The 14,947-nt window shown below is 56.3% G+C and overlaps 2 protein-coding genes across 2 annotated transcripts in view; one reads left to right on the forward strand and one right to left on the reverse strand.

Annotated features, from left to right (window-relative positions):
* Positions 1-6,023, forward strand: part of HID1 (HID1 domain containing) — a 23,676-nt gene extending 17,653 nt beyond the window's left edge. Inside the window, exons 13-19 of the mRNA XM_006886224.1 lie at positions 3,271-3,435; positions 3,600-3,827; positions 4,088-4,194; positions 4,616-4,696; positions 5,353-5,444; positions 5,548-5,706; positions 5,960-6,023. Of these exons, the coding sequence (XP_006886286.1) occupies positions 3,271-3,435; positions 3,600-3,827; positions 4,088-4,194; positions 4,616-4,696; positions 5,353-5,444; positions 5,548-5,706; positions 5,960-6,023 (896 nt within the window). The remainder of the gene's footprint in view (positions 1-3,270; positions 3,436-3,599; positions 3,828-4,087; positions 4,195-4,615; positions 4,697-5,352; positions 5,445-5,547; positions 5,707-5,959) is intronic.
* A 1,802-nt stretch (positions 6,024-7,825) lies between these two features.
* OTOP3 (otopetrin 3) overlaps positions 7,826-14,947 on the reverse strand; it is a 10,158-nt gene continuing 3,036 nt past the window's right edge. Inside the window, exons 4-7 of the mRNA XM_006886380.1 lie at positions 13,686-13,744; positions 13,256-13,374; positions 9,733-10,538; positions 7,826-7,996 (exon numbers count right to left, since the gene is read on the reverse strand). Coding sequence (XP_006886442.1) covers positions 7,826-7,996; positions 9,733-10,538; positions 13,256-13,374; positions 13,686-13,744 — 1,155 coding nt within the window. The remainder of the gene's footprint in view (positions 7,997-9,732; positions 10,539-13,255; positions 13,375-13,685; positions 13,745-14,947) is intronic.

Genomic DNA, 14,947 nt, shown 5'->3' on the forward strand with positions numbered 1-14,947 from the left:
CCACTGCCCCTCCACACGCTGTCCACTGCCCCTCCACACGCTGTCCACTGCCCCTCCACACGCTGTCCAGCGCAACGCCCGCCTAACACAGCTCATTTGACAGTTGTTGTTAAGTGCCCTCGAGTCGCAGGCGACTCATAGCGACCCTGTGAAGGAGAGTCCTCAACGCTTGGGTGCCTTTCATCCTCTCTCCAGGTTCATAGGGTTTCCGGAGGCAAGCTATTTATGGAAGTGGGTGCCACTCCTGCTTCCACGCTTGTTTTAATCGGGGAGTTCCACCCCACTCTCTGTCCACATTGGATAACCAACCGTTAACGCATTTGACACATCAGTGTCACAGTGTACAGCCTCACAGCAACCACAAGTGACCGCTGTCGGCAACTTGTACACCAGGGCTATACGACCTAGAGGAATGTCTGAACAAAAACAAAGACTGGCCCGAGGGTCGCAGATTAAAAGTCACCCACCTTCGGCATTTTACAGTAGCCGCATGTGAAACAGGAAACAGACGACACAAGCCTTAGTAACGCATTTTATCTAGTGTGTTGTATCCCATGGACTGCCAAAAACCCAGACAGGTCTTGGAGAGAGTGCACCCAGAGTGCTCCTGGAGGCAAAGATGGGGAAGCTTGTCTCGCATACTCTGGACAGTTGAGGAGACCTGGGGGCCTAGTGATGCCACCAGAAGCAGCGCAGCAGTCCTAAAGGCACATAGTTCAAATCCACCAGCTGCTCTGTGGAAGGATCGGCGGTCTCCTCTCGTGAGACTGACCACCCCTGAAAACCCTCTGGAGGGTCAAAGCCCACTGGAGGGTCAGCTGTGGGTCAGTTCTGACTTGACAGCAAACAACAACATTCCTTGCAAAGGAATGTCATGATTGGAAAGGTGGCGGGTCCGCAGGCGAGAGGAGGACCCTCACCCAGGTGGACTGACAGCAGTGACTGCAGCAATGGACTCAAGTGTGTCAGAGACTGTGAGGACGGCACCGGACAGGGCTCAGACCTGTGCTCACAGGGTCCTATTTGACTCACTGATGCCTAACAATAACAACAACCATATCCAGAATGAGTTCTGGGTGGCACAAATGCTTTGGGGCTTGATTGCTAACTTAAAAGTTGGTGGTTCAAAACTTACCCAGCTGTTCCTTAGAATAAAGACCTGGCAAGCTGCCTCTGTAAAATTTACAGCCAAGAAAACTAGAACAGTTCTACTAATTTACCTGACGGAATTATTTTTAATATAACCAGTGTTTTATCGTTTCAACACATAACCAATATAAGAATATATAAATGAGGTATTTTATATATATTCTCTGGCAGGACAGGGAACACAAGATTTCCCAAGCCTCATGTGTGTTTTCTTCCAATCCCAGCACAGCTCAGCAAGGCTTAGCTGGGCTTTAAGTGCTTGGCAGCCCTAGGTAGCCTGGAGCTGCTGTATTGGACATGCAGGTCTAGATGGCTGGGGCATGGGGACAGGATGTGGGACATCAAGTTTACTCCCTCTCTGCCTTCAGCCTGCTCACCTGACATAGCCCACGTGCGTGTACCTGCCAGGAGATAAGGCAGCAGGGCTTCCAGGGCTGGTCATGGCCACCTGGATGATGTCAGTAGGGACACCGACAGAGGGGATGTCATGGGGTCAGGGTGGCTGGCTCCTGCGTGGCTCCTGGACTCTGGGTGGGGCAGCATGGGTCACGGAGGCCTGTAGCTGGGCGGTGACTCCGGAGCCAGGATCATGCCTCCCCTCGCTCCCTCACTGATCAGCTTCATCTGAGACTCTTAACTGAGTGACGACTAAGCTTTGAGGATTCCTCCTCTGAGATGTGAGTGTGACCAAGGCAGACAGGGCCCTGCTGGTGGGCCACCAGCCTAGGGAGGCAGGGAGTCACAAGAAAGGCAGACAGGGCCCTGCTGGCGGGCCACCAGCTTAGGGAGGCAGGGAGACACAAGCAAAACAGACTCCCAGGTCTGCACCGACTCCAAGCTGTGTGGGGCAGCTCTGCTCCACTCCCCACTCACACGGACATGCAAACAGGGTGAAGTTCATGCCTAAGGTTGGCATGGTGCACTGCCAACCAAAAGTCAGTGGTTCGAGCCTTGTCAGCGGCTTTACGGGACAGAGATGGGTAGTCTCTTGTAAAGATTTACGCCGATGCAGGGCGTGAGTCAGGATCAACCAGCGGCGGTGGGTTTGCAATGACGCAGTGAGCACGCTGATGGCACAGCGGGGACGTGCTAGGTTGGGGTGCTCAGTGTGACAGCAGTGGGTGATGGGTGATGGGCAGTGAGGAGCCCTGGCAGGTACGCACTCCTCTGTGAACTCAGAGGCCAGCAGTTCAGACCTCCTAGCCACGGTGCAGGAGAACAGACCGGGCAGCCCACTGCCACAAAGACTGCAGCCCAAGAAACTCGAAGGGACAGTTCTGCTGTGTCACAGGGGATCATGATGTGTTTGAATCTACCTAAGGGCACATAACAACCACACAGCCATGATTTAGGAGTCCTCGGCTGGTGTGAATGGTTCATGCGTTTGGCCACTGACCAAAAGATCAATGGTTCAGGTCCACCCAGAAGTACCTTGGAAGAAAGGCCTGACAATCGACTTTTTAAAAAAATACCATTTAATATTTTTCTTTTTTTAAAAAATTAATTTTAATAAGTATTTACAAAGATTTTGGATTTCCAGTCATTCATTGCCACTTTTCTCCCTGCCCACCCTTCCCCACCAGTTCGCTCCCCTCTCCGAAAAGGCAATCTACTTTTTGAAAATCCTGTGTAGCCCATCTGTGCTCTGACACACATGGGGCTGCTCTGAGGTGTAGCTGACTCGACAGTATCGGGTTTGAGTTTTACCTTTTAGCGTGTTCTATAATATCTGTGAAGTCTAGGGGGGCTTGAAAGTGCGGAGCCTGTATCCCTGCCTGGTCATTTTAGAACTGAGGGAGTCTGGGGGCCAACTTTGGAAGTGTCTCCGAGCCTCAGTTTCTTCATCTATAAAATGGGAGTGATTGTGTCTCTGTCCTGCCTCTCTCCCAGGGGCTCTGTAAACATAACAGCTGTGCACACAGTCACTAAGTGAGGGTGCAGCCAGATGGGCTCGGGAGCCGTGCAGGAGGCCTGGGCTCCTAGGCGCTTGGTCTCCCCGGCTCTGCGGGGTTCCTGGAGGTAGGGAACAGAGAGGACTAGGACCATCAGGTCCTGCCCAGGCCCAGGGGTGCAGGGGTGGCTGTTCAGAGGCCCCAGTAGTGAGGTGACTCCTCCCCGCAGTGTCCCCCTACCTCAAGAGCCTGTCCATGGTGGCCGCCAACAAGCTGCTGCACCTGCTGGAGGCCTTCTCCACCACCTGGTTCCTCTTCTCTGCCGCCCAGAACCACCACCTGGTCTTCTTCCTCTTGGAGGTCTTCAACAATATCATCCAGTACCAGTTTGATGGTGAGGGTCTCTCCCCGGTCCCTGCCGACTCCCGCCCTGTCTCTCCCCCGCCCCCGACAGACACCCACCTGTCCCCCAGACTTCCCCTCCACTGCCTGACCAGGTAGGGGCACGGACAAGGGGCCTCCCTGAGTTGGGGTGTCCTCCCCTCGCCCCCCACACAGGTAACTCCAACCTGGTCTACGCCATCATCCGAAAGCGCAGTGTCTTCCACCAACTGGCCAACCTGCCCACGGACCCGCCCACCATCCACAAGGCTCTGCAGAGGCGCCGGCGGGCCCCTGAGCCCCTGTCCCGCACGGGCTCCCAGGAGGGCGCGTCCATGGAGGGCTCCCGCCCTGCCGCCCCCGCCGAGCCTGGCACCCTCAAGACTAGCCTGGTGGCCACCCCAGGTCTGTACCCTGTGGGAGGGTGGGGACAGGCATGGGTACTAGCGTGGTTGGGATGCCGAGTAGGGTAGAGGTCCTGGGGAGCCCTGCTGTTGGGGCCCAGAGAGTGACTTGGTGGGGGATCTGATTCTGTGTGGGGTGGGGACAGAGCTGGGGCTGGGACACTGGGATGGCACCTGCCAGTCAGTGAGTTTCTAGGGGAGCAAGGCCCGGCGGGGGGAAGCTTTCTGGGGGCCCTGGAAACACTCCCTCCTGTGCCCCAGGCATTGATAAGCTGACGGAGAAGTCTCAGGTGTCCGAGGATGGCACCCTGCGGTCACTGGAGCCAGACCCTCAGCAGAGCTCAGCGGAGGACGGCCCTACCGAGGAGGTGGGCGACGGGGAGTCCTGGAGTGGAGTAAGCCAGGGGTCCTCTTCAGCCCTGGGGTGGAGGGGCGGCGCCCAGCATGGGGGGGAGGGGAGGAAGTGGCCATCAGAAACCCTCTCCTGGGGGCAGGGAGTGTGTGCAGCCTCCTCCCTCATTTCCTGAGCTCATGCCCTTGACCTTCACACTCCACGTCCATCCACCTTATCTGCAGGTGGTGGCCTTTACCCAGCTGCCTATCAGGCCCTAAACCTGTCACAAGCTGCAGGAGACCTGCTGGGGCTGGAGCCTGGGGCAAAGGGTGCTGGGCTGGGGCTCCCCTCCTCCCCACAGGCCAAGGTGGGGCTGGCAGAGGGGTGCTTCAGTGTCCCCACTACCCTGCACCCCCTTCCTCCACTCCTCACATCCTCTTCCTTCCTGAGTCCAGGAGTCTGGCCAGGCGTGGCGGGAACAGCGACGACTGTCCAGTGCGTCTGCCAGTGGGCAGTGGACCCCCACATCGGAGTGGGTGAGGGACTGGGCTGGGCAGACGGCAGCGGGGTGAGAGCCGGTCCAGGGACTCTGGGCCTCCACTCGGGCTCAGCAAACTCAGGGGGGATGCGTCTGAATCATGAGCACGGGCTCAGTGGTCACTCCCTCTGGCCAGCTGATGGTAGCCCCTCTCTGCTTCCTGTCCACACTCTCCCAGGGCCACCAGAAGGGCTAAGCACTTCACAAATTTGCAAACAGCTTACCCACCCTGACTTCTTCCTCCGAGTCACACCCTCACCCTGTGGGCACCCAGGGGCCGTCGTGAGGGTCCCTCGCAGCCAGCCCAGTGTGGCCACCAGTCACAGCCTGTGTGACGTACACGCTGTGGATCTCACTGTTATTAGTGCTCACTTTTCCCAGGAGTGCGTAGGAACTCTGGCTGCCAACCAAAAGATTGGCAGTTCGCATCCTCCCAACGTTCTTTGAGAGAAAGTCTCCTCCAATGAGGGTTTGTGGTCTCCGAACCCCACGGTGGGTCACCCCACAGGGGGTCACTGGGAGTTAGAGTCCATAAAGTGGGTTTTGGCTCCTGGCCCCACCTGGCCCAGCCCATGCAGCCATGAGCAGGACACGTTTGGCCCTGAGGTGTGGTTCCGGGTCAGGGGTCAGGACTGAGCCCTCCCCCCCCCACAGGTGCTCTCCTGGAAGTCCAAGCTGCCGCTGCAGACCATCATGCGGTTGCTGCAGGTGCTGGTCCCACAGGTGGAGAAGATCTGCATTGACAAGTGAGGCCGGGTGGAAGCTGCAGCCAGGCTGCCCCTCTAGACCTGCCCTGGGGGCCGGAGCAGGCTGGACGTCGCCCCACCTGACCCCACCCCTTCCCTGCAGGGGCCTGACGGATGAGTCGGAAATCCTGCGCTTCCTGCAGCATGGGACGCTGGTGGGGCTGCTGCCGGTGCCCCACCCCATTCTCATCCGCAAGTACCAGGCCAACTCGGGCACAGCCATGTGGTTCCGAACCTACATGTGGGGCGTCATTTACCTGAGGTGGGTCCCTCCCTGGGGTAAGGTAGTCAGTCCCACAGGAAATGGTCCGGGCTTCACCCTGGGGGCTGCCTTGTGGGAACCTTGGCTGTGGGTGGGTGTGTGTGGGGGTGTGGGGGGGTTTCCCGGGGGGGTTTCCCACCCATAGAGGGTGACCCAGTGGTCTTGTCTGGTTGTGGGCAGCGGAACATGAGGGGTGGGAGGGGTTGGACTGTGCTGATGTCCCGCTCATTAGTGACAGCTCCTCCTTCCCCAGGAACGTGGACCCCCCAGTCTGGTACGACACCAACGTGAAGCTGTTTGAGATCCAGCGGGTGTGAAGATGGGGACCCAGGGCCCCCATGGTCCCCTACAATGTTCTTAGCTTTAAATGACCATGATCAGGGCAGGATATAGCAGGCCCTGGGGGAGTCCATTGTGTTGGGGGATGGTGGGGACTGGCCCTGACCACCCCCTGGCTCATCTTACAGGAGCCCCCACCCCAAGGCTGCAGGGACCCCCACTCTGCCTCCTCTAGACCCCTCCTGTGCTGCCTACCCTGGAGGCCAGGAGGTCACTGTGTCCTCATGGGGTTGTCCCAGAGGGGACATCAGATTGTCCTTTGTGGCACCTTGCTGGGTTAAGGGGATCCCAAGCCTCCAGACCTGAACCCCATTCATGCCATGCTGCCAGGAGGCCACCAAAGCCAGGCCTGGGGGACCCCATGGATATTAGGGGTTTGTGTCAGGTATTGGGGGGCCCCTGCTCTGTTCTCCAGGGTCAGAGGACATAGCCTAGCTCCCTCTAACTCACTCCTGGGGTCAAGGGGACAGGGGGAGCCAGCTCATCCTCCTACCTTGTCCCCCTACATGGGACTGAGAGGAAGGGGACCCCCCAATTCTCAGCCAGCTCCCCTCTGGGCTCTGGGGATCCCTCCCCACTGTGTCAGTACAATCTTTGCTCTGTACAATCGGCCCCTTTCCACAATAAAATCACCCCTCCACTGACTGTCTCCGTGCTTAGTGGGCAGGGGCACCCATGATACTTGTCTGGGTTTGGACAGACACGTTTTGGGGTGAGACAGCAGAGGAGGGGGCCCTTCTTGGGGAAGGAAGAGCCTGTCTCCCAGCTCCCCACGTGGGTCCCAGCAGCCACCGAGACAGCCTTGGGGGCCCTGCAGTGTTTACAGTGTCCAGCCTCCAAGGGAGGGAAGGGTGAGGCTGTCCTCCAGGGTCCTGGGCTGCCCTGCCCGGATCAGCCGTGTTTGCACTGGGCCCAGGAAGATGGACGAGCTGTCAGGGTGGCTCGCCTCCCTCCCCTTCCTGCTCCACCCGGGCTCATGGACTGCCAGGCCTGGGACCCAGCAGCAGAGGCCACAGCCTCCAGAGGGCTAGCTGCACAGAGCTGACACAGGTCTGTCCCAGGAGAGGCTGTGGCGGCCAGGGGTGAGGGGACTCGAGACCCTACCAGGGCTCTTCCTGTCTCCCCCATGGACCAGACAAGGCGGGAAGAAGCTGCCCTGTCCCGGCTGTGCAGCCCTGCCCAGCCGGCCCAGCCCTTCCCACCATACCAGGCCCGGCAACTCCGTCCCTGGGAACAAATGCCATGAAGCCGGCGTGTAATCGATCAAACAAACATGGTTTATGGCAGCAAGAGAGAGCTGTTGAACCCTGCCTGGCAGCTAATTAATGAGCTCATTAGGGGACAGAGCAGGGGAGGGGAGGGCAAGGCATCAGAAGAATGGGTCCCTGACAGCCTGGGCTGCCTCTCCCTCTGACAGCAGGAAGTAGATCTGGACCCCAGGAAGGGGAGGGGTGCCCCTCACTAAACTCCGCAGACTTGGCCACTGAGGTCTGACCCTCACAGAGAATAGCTGTGGGCCCCCACCAGCTTCCTGGGGTGCTGATTATGGAGGTGAGGCAGGTGGCATGCCCTTGCCAGGCCCAGGCATCAAGGTCTAGGCTCTGTCCTTGATTTTGGGGCCCAGACAATTCCCTCCTCTCTCAGGGAGGCTCTGGGGAGCCCAGCCTGTCTCTGCCCCTCCTGGAATGGGGTGTCTGCTCAGAGACCCAGGGCCACTTGTCTGGACACTTCGAGTTCTGCCAGGATGTCTGTCCAGGACTCCTGGGGTGGGGATTCAGGCTCAGGCCCCCAGGTAGACCTCCACCAGCCCTCCAACAGAGTGCATTCGGTAGAAGACACCCAGAGGCAGGCCAAAGTTGACGATGGTAAACCAGGCCCGGTAGCCATAGAAGTCCTTCTCCAGTCCATTCTCAAACTCGGGGTGCATGCCAAATGCCGGCATCATCCACAGCTGGGGGAAGAGGGGGTCCTGTGAGGAGGGGGCTCCCTGGTGCTATACACCCCGCTCTCAGCCCAGGGGACTGGGCCCCCAGAATGCACAGCTGCTGCCTATCCCTATCCACCACCCCTTAATCCACAAGCTTTCAGCGGGGGCTGCCCTGCCCCCAGCCCCCCTTCATGTACGAAGATGCCTCAGCTGCCCAGCGGCCAGCCTGGCCTCCTGATGAGGAGACCGCAGCTGCCAAACCTGCTCACGCACCCAGGCTCCTGGTGCCAGGCTCTCTGCCCGGGCCCCGGGCCGGTCCTTCCTGTCCAGATTCTCCCACTCCTGACCACCTGCAGGAAGCCTTCCTCAGACCCTCACTTCCTTCTTTGACTGCCTGTCGCCCTTACAGGAGCCTTGGTCGTGCTGTTGTTGTGCACTCCACCGGGTTTTCAGAGGCAGTAAGTCAGACTCTCCTGCAGAGCTGGTGCTGGATTTGAACCGTGTTCCTTTGGGTTAACACTACAATTCCTTACCACTATGGCTGCCAGAACTCCTTAGGTCAATCTGAAGCCCCTGTGGTTTAGCAGGTAAGATACCTGCTCTCAGAAGTTAGAGACTGAGGTTCAGAACCCTGAACTTGGTGGTGCAGCACATTCCATGTGCTGCTAGCTCAAAGGTCAACGGTTTGAATCCCCAGCTGCTCTTAGGGAGAAAGATGGCCCTTCTCCTCCCTTAAAGCCACGGGAATCTGTTGGAAGAGCTCATGTGAGCACCAGCACGATGGCAGTGGGCTGTTTGATGTCACTTAGGGCCGATTTCCTCCGCTCGGCCCAAGGCTTTCAGGATCTGAGGTGTTTCCACTCCATCCACACGGGGACAGCCAGCCCTGAGTTCCAGTCCCGGCACTGCCACTCACTGGCTGAACAACCTCCGCCTTGTCCTCTAGCTGTGACACAGACACAAAGGTACTGCCTGGTGTTACCATGAGGACAGGTGAGGTGGGGAGGGCTCAGGTGGGCCTGCGCCTGGCAGCCGGCGAGGAGAGTGAGGTGCTGAGCGATGATCACCGACAGCTTTGGTTCCGTACAATCCCAGGAGCTTTCTAATCTCTTCCACGAATCCCCTGAACTCAGCAGACTATTGGGCAATTCTTTGACTGGTCTCCAGGAGCCTTGCCGAGGAGACAGGAAGTGCCATGAAGGTGGGAACATTCTGTATTTGTAAGGTGCCTAAACTAAGTATAGCTTGTCTCTGGAAACCCTATGAATCTGGAGAAAGGACGAAAGTTATACAAGTGTCCAGGTCTTTCGTTCATAGGGTCACTATGAGTTGTCTGTGACTCGATGGCACTTAACAACAACAACAACAAACTGAGTATTCAGTATTTCCATTCACGCCAGGTCCCTGTGACTATCAAGTTAGTTAGGAAGAAGCATGTGTCCTCAACAAGAAAACTAACTCTCAGACTTCTGACGACTCAGAATGTCCCTCCAGTGAATTTCCGAGGCTTTAAATCTTGATGGGAAGAAACTGCTCATCTTTCTATCACAGATTGGCTGATGGATTCAAACCGCTCACCTTTGGATTAGCAGAGAAATAGATAATGCTCTACCCAACCATATTGTAATTGGATAATCCAGTAGCCCTTGGGGCAGCCAATGCTCAGTGTGTGCGCCTTGATCCAGCGCTACCTGACTGAGGATTTCTGGGACCATGTGCCTAGTTCCGCCCTCCGTTTCTCCTGCCTCCCCTGCACTCACCGTGATATTGCAGAGGAGAAGGAACAGCGAGATCTCTTTCAGTGCCCGCCGCTTCCAGTTGAGGTGGCTGTAAGAGTGGATGTAGGCCAGCGAGGCCCGCCGGAGGCCGTGGCCCAGCTCCAGCAGGGAGCCCCTTCGCGACGGCACAGCGTCCTGCTTGCCCGCCAGGGCCGCCTCTCCGAGCGGGCGCCGATGCAGGCCCTCGATGATGAAGAGGTTCTGGGCCATGTGCTGCAGGATCAGCAGCAGCGAGTAGGCCAGGATGAGACGGTTGAGCAGCTCGTATGAGCCCGTGGCCACGGTGGCCACGACGGAGAAGTAGGCGATGCCCACCTGGCCCAGCGCAGCGCCCATCAGCAGCACCACGTCCAGGCTGCGTGTGGGGTTCTTGAGTGTGTCTAGCTCCCGCTCCTCCAGCCCGTGGATGGCCGTGCCCGCCAGGCATGCCAGGCTCATGACGGGCAGCACAGCCACGTAGAAGGCGTAGTAGAAGGTGAAGTACTGGCGTGCGATGGCCGGGCCGCTCGCCTCGATCTGGAAGAGGACGAAGACGCACACGCCGGCCACCAGCGCCAGCGTGCCCAGCAGGGGCCCAAAGATGGCCCCGTGCAGGCGGAAGGGCGGGGGTGTGGGGTGTGGCCCAGGGTGGGGGGCCAGGCGGCGGCCCACGTTTTTCCACATGACGAAGAGCATGGCGCAGCAGATGAGGCAGTACTCGGTGCTGAAGGGGTACAGCATGAGGTAGCCCTTCTGGAAAACCTCGCACACGGTGGCGTTCAGACACAAGCAGGTGTTGGTCTCGTTGCCTGGAGAGGGCAGGGCAGGAGGGACAGGTGGTCAGCAGCTGCACCAGAGACACCCCTTCGGGAACGCGCCAGATGTGGAAGAGACCCAGCTCCTCGGTTCGCAGACGTGGAGACTGAGGCCCTGAGACAGAGGCCGTACATTGTGGGGGTACAGAGGTGCCACTCTTGCATCAAGCGCCGAAGCACGACACCCTAGATGCTCCTTACTTGCTGGGCACAGGAGGAGGTGGCTGGGCCTCAGCACTCACTGCGGGACAAGGGAACGTCCTTCTGATGCCATCGAAGCTCAGGAATGCACACTGCTGCCCAAATGGTTAACCTGTCAGAGCTCTTGCCTGCGCTTCCCGGGCTGAGGAGATGTGGGCAGTGAGGACCAAGTCCAAGTGCACGCCAAGCTGACCTGACAAACTTCAGTGTCAAGAGGGAAAAGGGGCTGGAGGAGAGCACTTTGCAATAAAAGGCTCTGGTGGCACACTGGTTAAGCTCCTGGCTGCTAACAGAAAGGTCAAGAGTTTGAACCCACCCACTGCTCCTGCAAAGATTTCCAGCCTTGGTCAGAACACCCCCTGGGGTGGTTTGATCTCTCCTGAAGTTTGCTGTGAATCAGAATGGACTGGATGGGTGTTGTGTTGGGTATTTTTTTATGATTCTTTCAGAATAAAACCAGGAGCCAGGTGGGGTTAGTGCATTATGTGTTGGACTGGCAACAGAAAAGAGAGGTGGATTTGGTTCACCTTTCCTTGGAAGAAAGAGGACACATCTCCCCACCTGGAGACTTATATGGGCAGAAACCCCATGGAGGACCGCCGGGGTCAGGACCCAGGACTGACTCGATGCAGCAGGCTTGGTTTGAGCGGTTTAAGGTGTTAGAGACCTAACTAAACTCATTGTATGCTTTTGGTGAAATCCTGGCTTGAAGAAATAGTCTAGAAAAAAAAGTAAGTTAATTTGAAAAAATCAAATTTAGACAGATGTTGGTGATATTAAGGAATTTTGTTAAAAATCATAATGTTGTTGTTATGTGCCATTGAGTCGCTAGCGACTCTATGTATAACAGCCCTAAACTATGCTCTATCCTGTGCCAAACTGTCTCTGACTCCCATCCCTATTACTCCAATTACTGAATCAATCCTCATAGAGGGCCTTCCCCTCTTGCACTGTCCCTCCACCCTACCAAGCATATGTCCCTCTCCAAGGACCTGTCCCACCTTACAACATGTCCAAAGTACGTTAGATGAAGCCCCAGAATCCTTGCCTCCAAGGAGCCGCCTGGTTTAACCCTCTCCAGGATGAATCTGTTTGTTTTCCTAGCAGTCCATGATATTCTCAATACTCTTCTCCAGCACCACAGCTCAAAGGCATCAATTCTTCTTCTATCCTCCTTGGTCATTGTCCAACTATCTGATGCAGAACAAGTGATTGCAAAGACCATGGCCTGTATCAGATGCACCTTAAGTCTCCAGAGAGACACCATTGCTCTTCAGTACTTTGGAGAGGTCCCTAACAGCAGACTTTCCAATGGCAATATGTCTTTTAATTTCCTGGCTACTGGTGCCAAGAGTGTTGACTGTGGAGCCAAGCAAACTAAAGCTGTGAACAATCTCAATCTCTTCACCATCCGATCCTGATGCTGCCACATGGTCCAGTGGTGAGAATCTTTGTCTTCTTGACATTGAGCCTCAACCCATAATAGCACAGTGATAATGCAGAAAAACAGGCAAACCCACTTAAAGAGAAACGTGCAGAACGGTTGTGGGATTACATGTTGTGATTTCTAGGATTTTTCTGTATTTCAGCAAAATAAATGAAATAAATACGATGAAACGTCGAGAATGATTCCATGCAGGTGATAAGTTGATCTTGCTCTTTTTAATTTGAATTTTTCTTAAATTGGAATTCTTTTATTGAAACATTAAAAACTTTGTATTTTTTTTTAAACCCTGTTTTCTTGGCTATGAAATTTTAGAGTTTGATTTTTATTAACAGGGCATTTTCTAGCTTGTTTTTTTTTTTAAATGAAAAATGATGTCACTGGTCAAACAGTCTATGAGCATGGCTTTTCTGGAAAAACTTATCCAGGGTATTAGGACTGTATGGTCAGCAGGTGTGCCTGGCTTTGTTCGATGGGTGTGTGGATGCATGAGTGTGCAGGGAAGGGCTGGGTGCACACAGGTTACGGTGGTGAAGCACCTGGGGATTGTATGCACACAGGTGGGGCCCAGCTCTGCCCCACATGCCTTCACTGAATATGCCTACTAAGGGGTGGACTGACCCAGCACAGGAAGGAGTGGGCATACTCCAGTCATCTCAGATTGTATGAGAAGACATACCTTTCAGTCATCAAGGCTTTTCTTCCTTGATATCACAGGTGGGGTGTATACTAAAGCACTTATCAGTGAACAGCTCAGTGGGGATTAGTGGCCAGCTAGTTGACAGTTAGATGGATGGTTGGAGAAGGTTGCAGGGTGCCAGGACCTGACAGGTTGGCACTAGATTGGGGCAGGAGGAGGGATACCCCATTAGAAAACTTCATCCAATTTTCTGGCTATGACCCAACTCAATAGATTCACAAACATATTTGAGGGAATGGAGGAACGGGGGAGAGACACACACAGAGAAAGAGAGAGAGAGACAGACAGAGACAGAGAGAGGGACAGAGACAGAGAGAGAGAAGGTGTTTGAGGATGATGGGCTTGGTCCTGGCCCCCTCTCTGTACCTGCGAACTTCTCCATGAAGGCACTGAGCTCGGCCTTGATCTCACGATGCATGGAGTCGTTGGTGACAGCCAAAACCCACAGCAGCAGGTTTGTGGCCAGGGTCAGCATCAGGCCACACCTGGAGGAGATGCCACACTCAGCCACACAGCCTGGTTGGTTCTCTGGTGCCCTGTCACACCACCAGCTGCTACTGGGGGACCATTTGTCCCTCCCAAAGCCAGATCTCATCATCAGAGCATTAGGACTTCTGGAGACGTGGAGACACGTCCTTTGGGAGCCATGCTCAGACCGATCCACCCCCTCGGGCCACTCTGGACACCATTCTAGGACTGAGCCTTGGGCAGCATCCAGGGAGACTGTGGAGGACAGACACAGGGGCAGTAGGGAGCCCCAGGAGGTTCTGGAGGGAGAGCAGCAGCCTTAGCTTACCTAGTGAGGTTGGTCTGGACCTGGACACAGTCCTTACAGTGTTTCCAGAGCACCCAGGTCTGGAAGAGAGAAGAGCTGGAGCCCAGAGCTGGTGCGGCGGGGCCCACGGGGAAAGGGTGCTGCACTGACGGTGTGTATTTACAGTGAATAAGACAACAAGGGGCTTGAGTGGGAATCCGGGCTCCACCTCTTCCCTTGCTGTGTGCTCTTGGGCCAGTGACAACTCTCAGTGCTTCAAAATGGAGGCCTAACACCTACTGCTTAGGGGAAGGCTGATTTGTTGCTGCATAAATAAAAATTATTATGCAAATGAAGCACCTAGCACAATGCCTGGCACCCAACTAGGGCTTAGGGGAGAGTGAGCTGTGTGTTTATTTGAGTATCTGCAACCATGTGTAGGTAGCGGTATTTAGAGGTGTCTGCCTTTCAGTCACAGGGTGTGTGCATGGACACGCAGTCATTCGAAGGGGGTACATGAAGACAGGCGCCTGACTGTGTGTGTAGGTGATGGGTGGGTGTACACAGGGACTGTAAGGTATAAACAGTTATCCAGCTACTTCTAGGGACAGGTAGGGGGTGTATGCACACGGCACGGATAGGCGTGTGCACACGGCACAGCACGCAGCACAGGTGGGTGGGCAGGCGTGTGCACGTGCTATGGTGAGCACGAGGCAAAGCAGGCAGGTGTGTGCAGTAGCCCAAGGAGGAGAGGTGTGTGCACGCGGCACAGGGAAGGGAGGCAGGCGTGTGCACACAACACAAGCACAGGGAGGGGAGGCATGCGCGCACGGCACTGTGAACAGGCACATGCACACGGCACAGCAGGCAGGCGTGTGCATGCGGCACGTGGACGGGAGGTGTGTATGCACGTGGCACAGTAGGCAGGTGTGTGCACATAGCACAGGGAGGGGAGGTGTGTATGCGTGTGGCACGGTGGGCAGGCATGTGCACACGGCACAGGGATGGCAGGCATGTGCACACGGCACAGGGAGGGGAGGTGGGTGTGCACACGGCACAGGAGGCAGGCGTGTGCACCAGCCCAAGGAGGAGAGGCGTGTGCATGCAGCACAGGGACGGAGGTGTGTATGCATATGGCACAGGGAGGGCAGGCGTGTGCATGAGGCACGTGGAGGGGAGGTGTGTATGCACGTGGCACAGTAGGCAGGTGTGTGCACACGGCACAGGGAGGGGAGGAGTGGATGCACGTGGCACGGTAGGCAGGCGTGTGCACACGGCACAGGGAGAGGAGGAGTGTATGCACA

Source organism: Elephantulus edwardii, unplaced genomic scaffold, assembly GCF_000299155.1.
Source record: "Elephantulus edwardii isolate Elephantulus edwardi_28Jun2011 unplaced genomic scaffold, EleEdw1.0 scaffold00048, whole genome shotgun sequence".
NCBI lineage: Eukaryota > Metazoa > Chordata > Mammalia > Macroscelidea > Macroscelididae > Elephantulus > Elephantulus edwardii.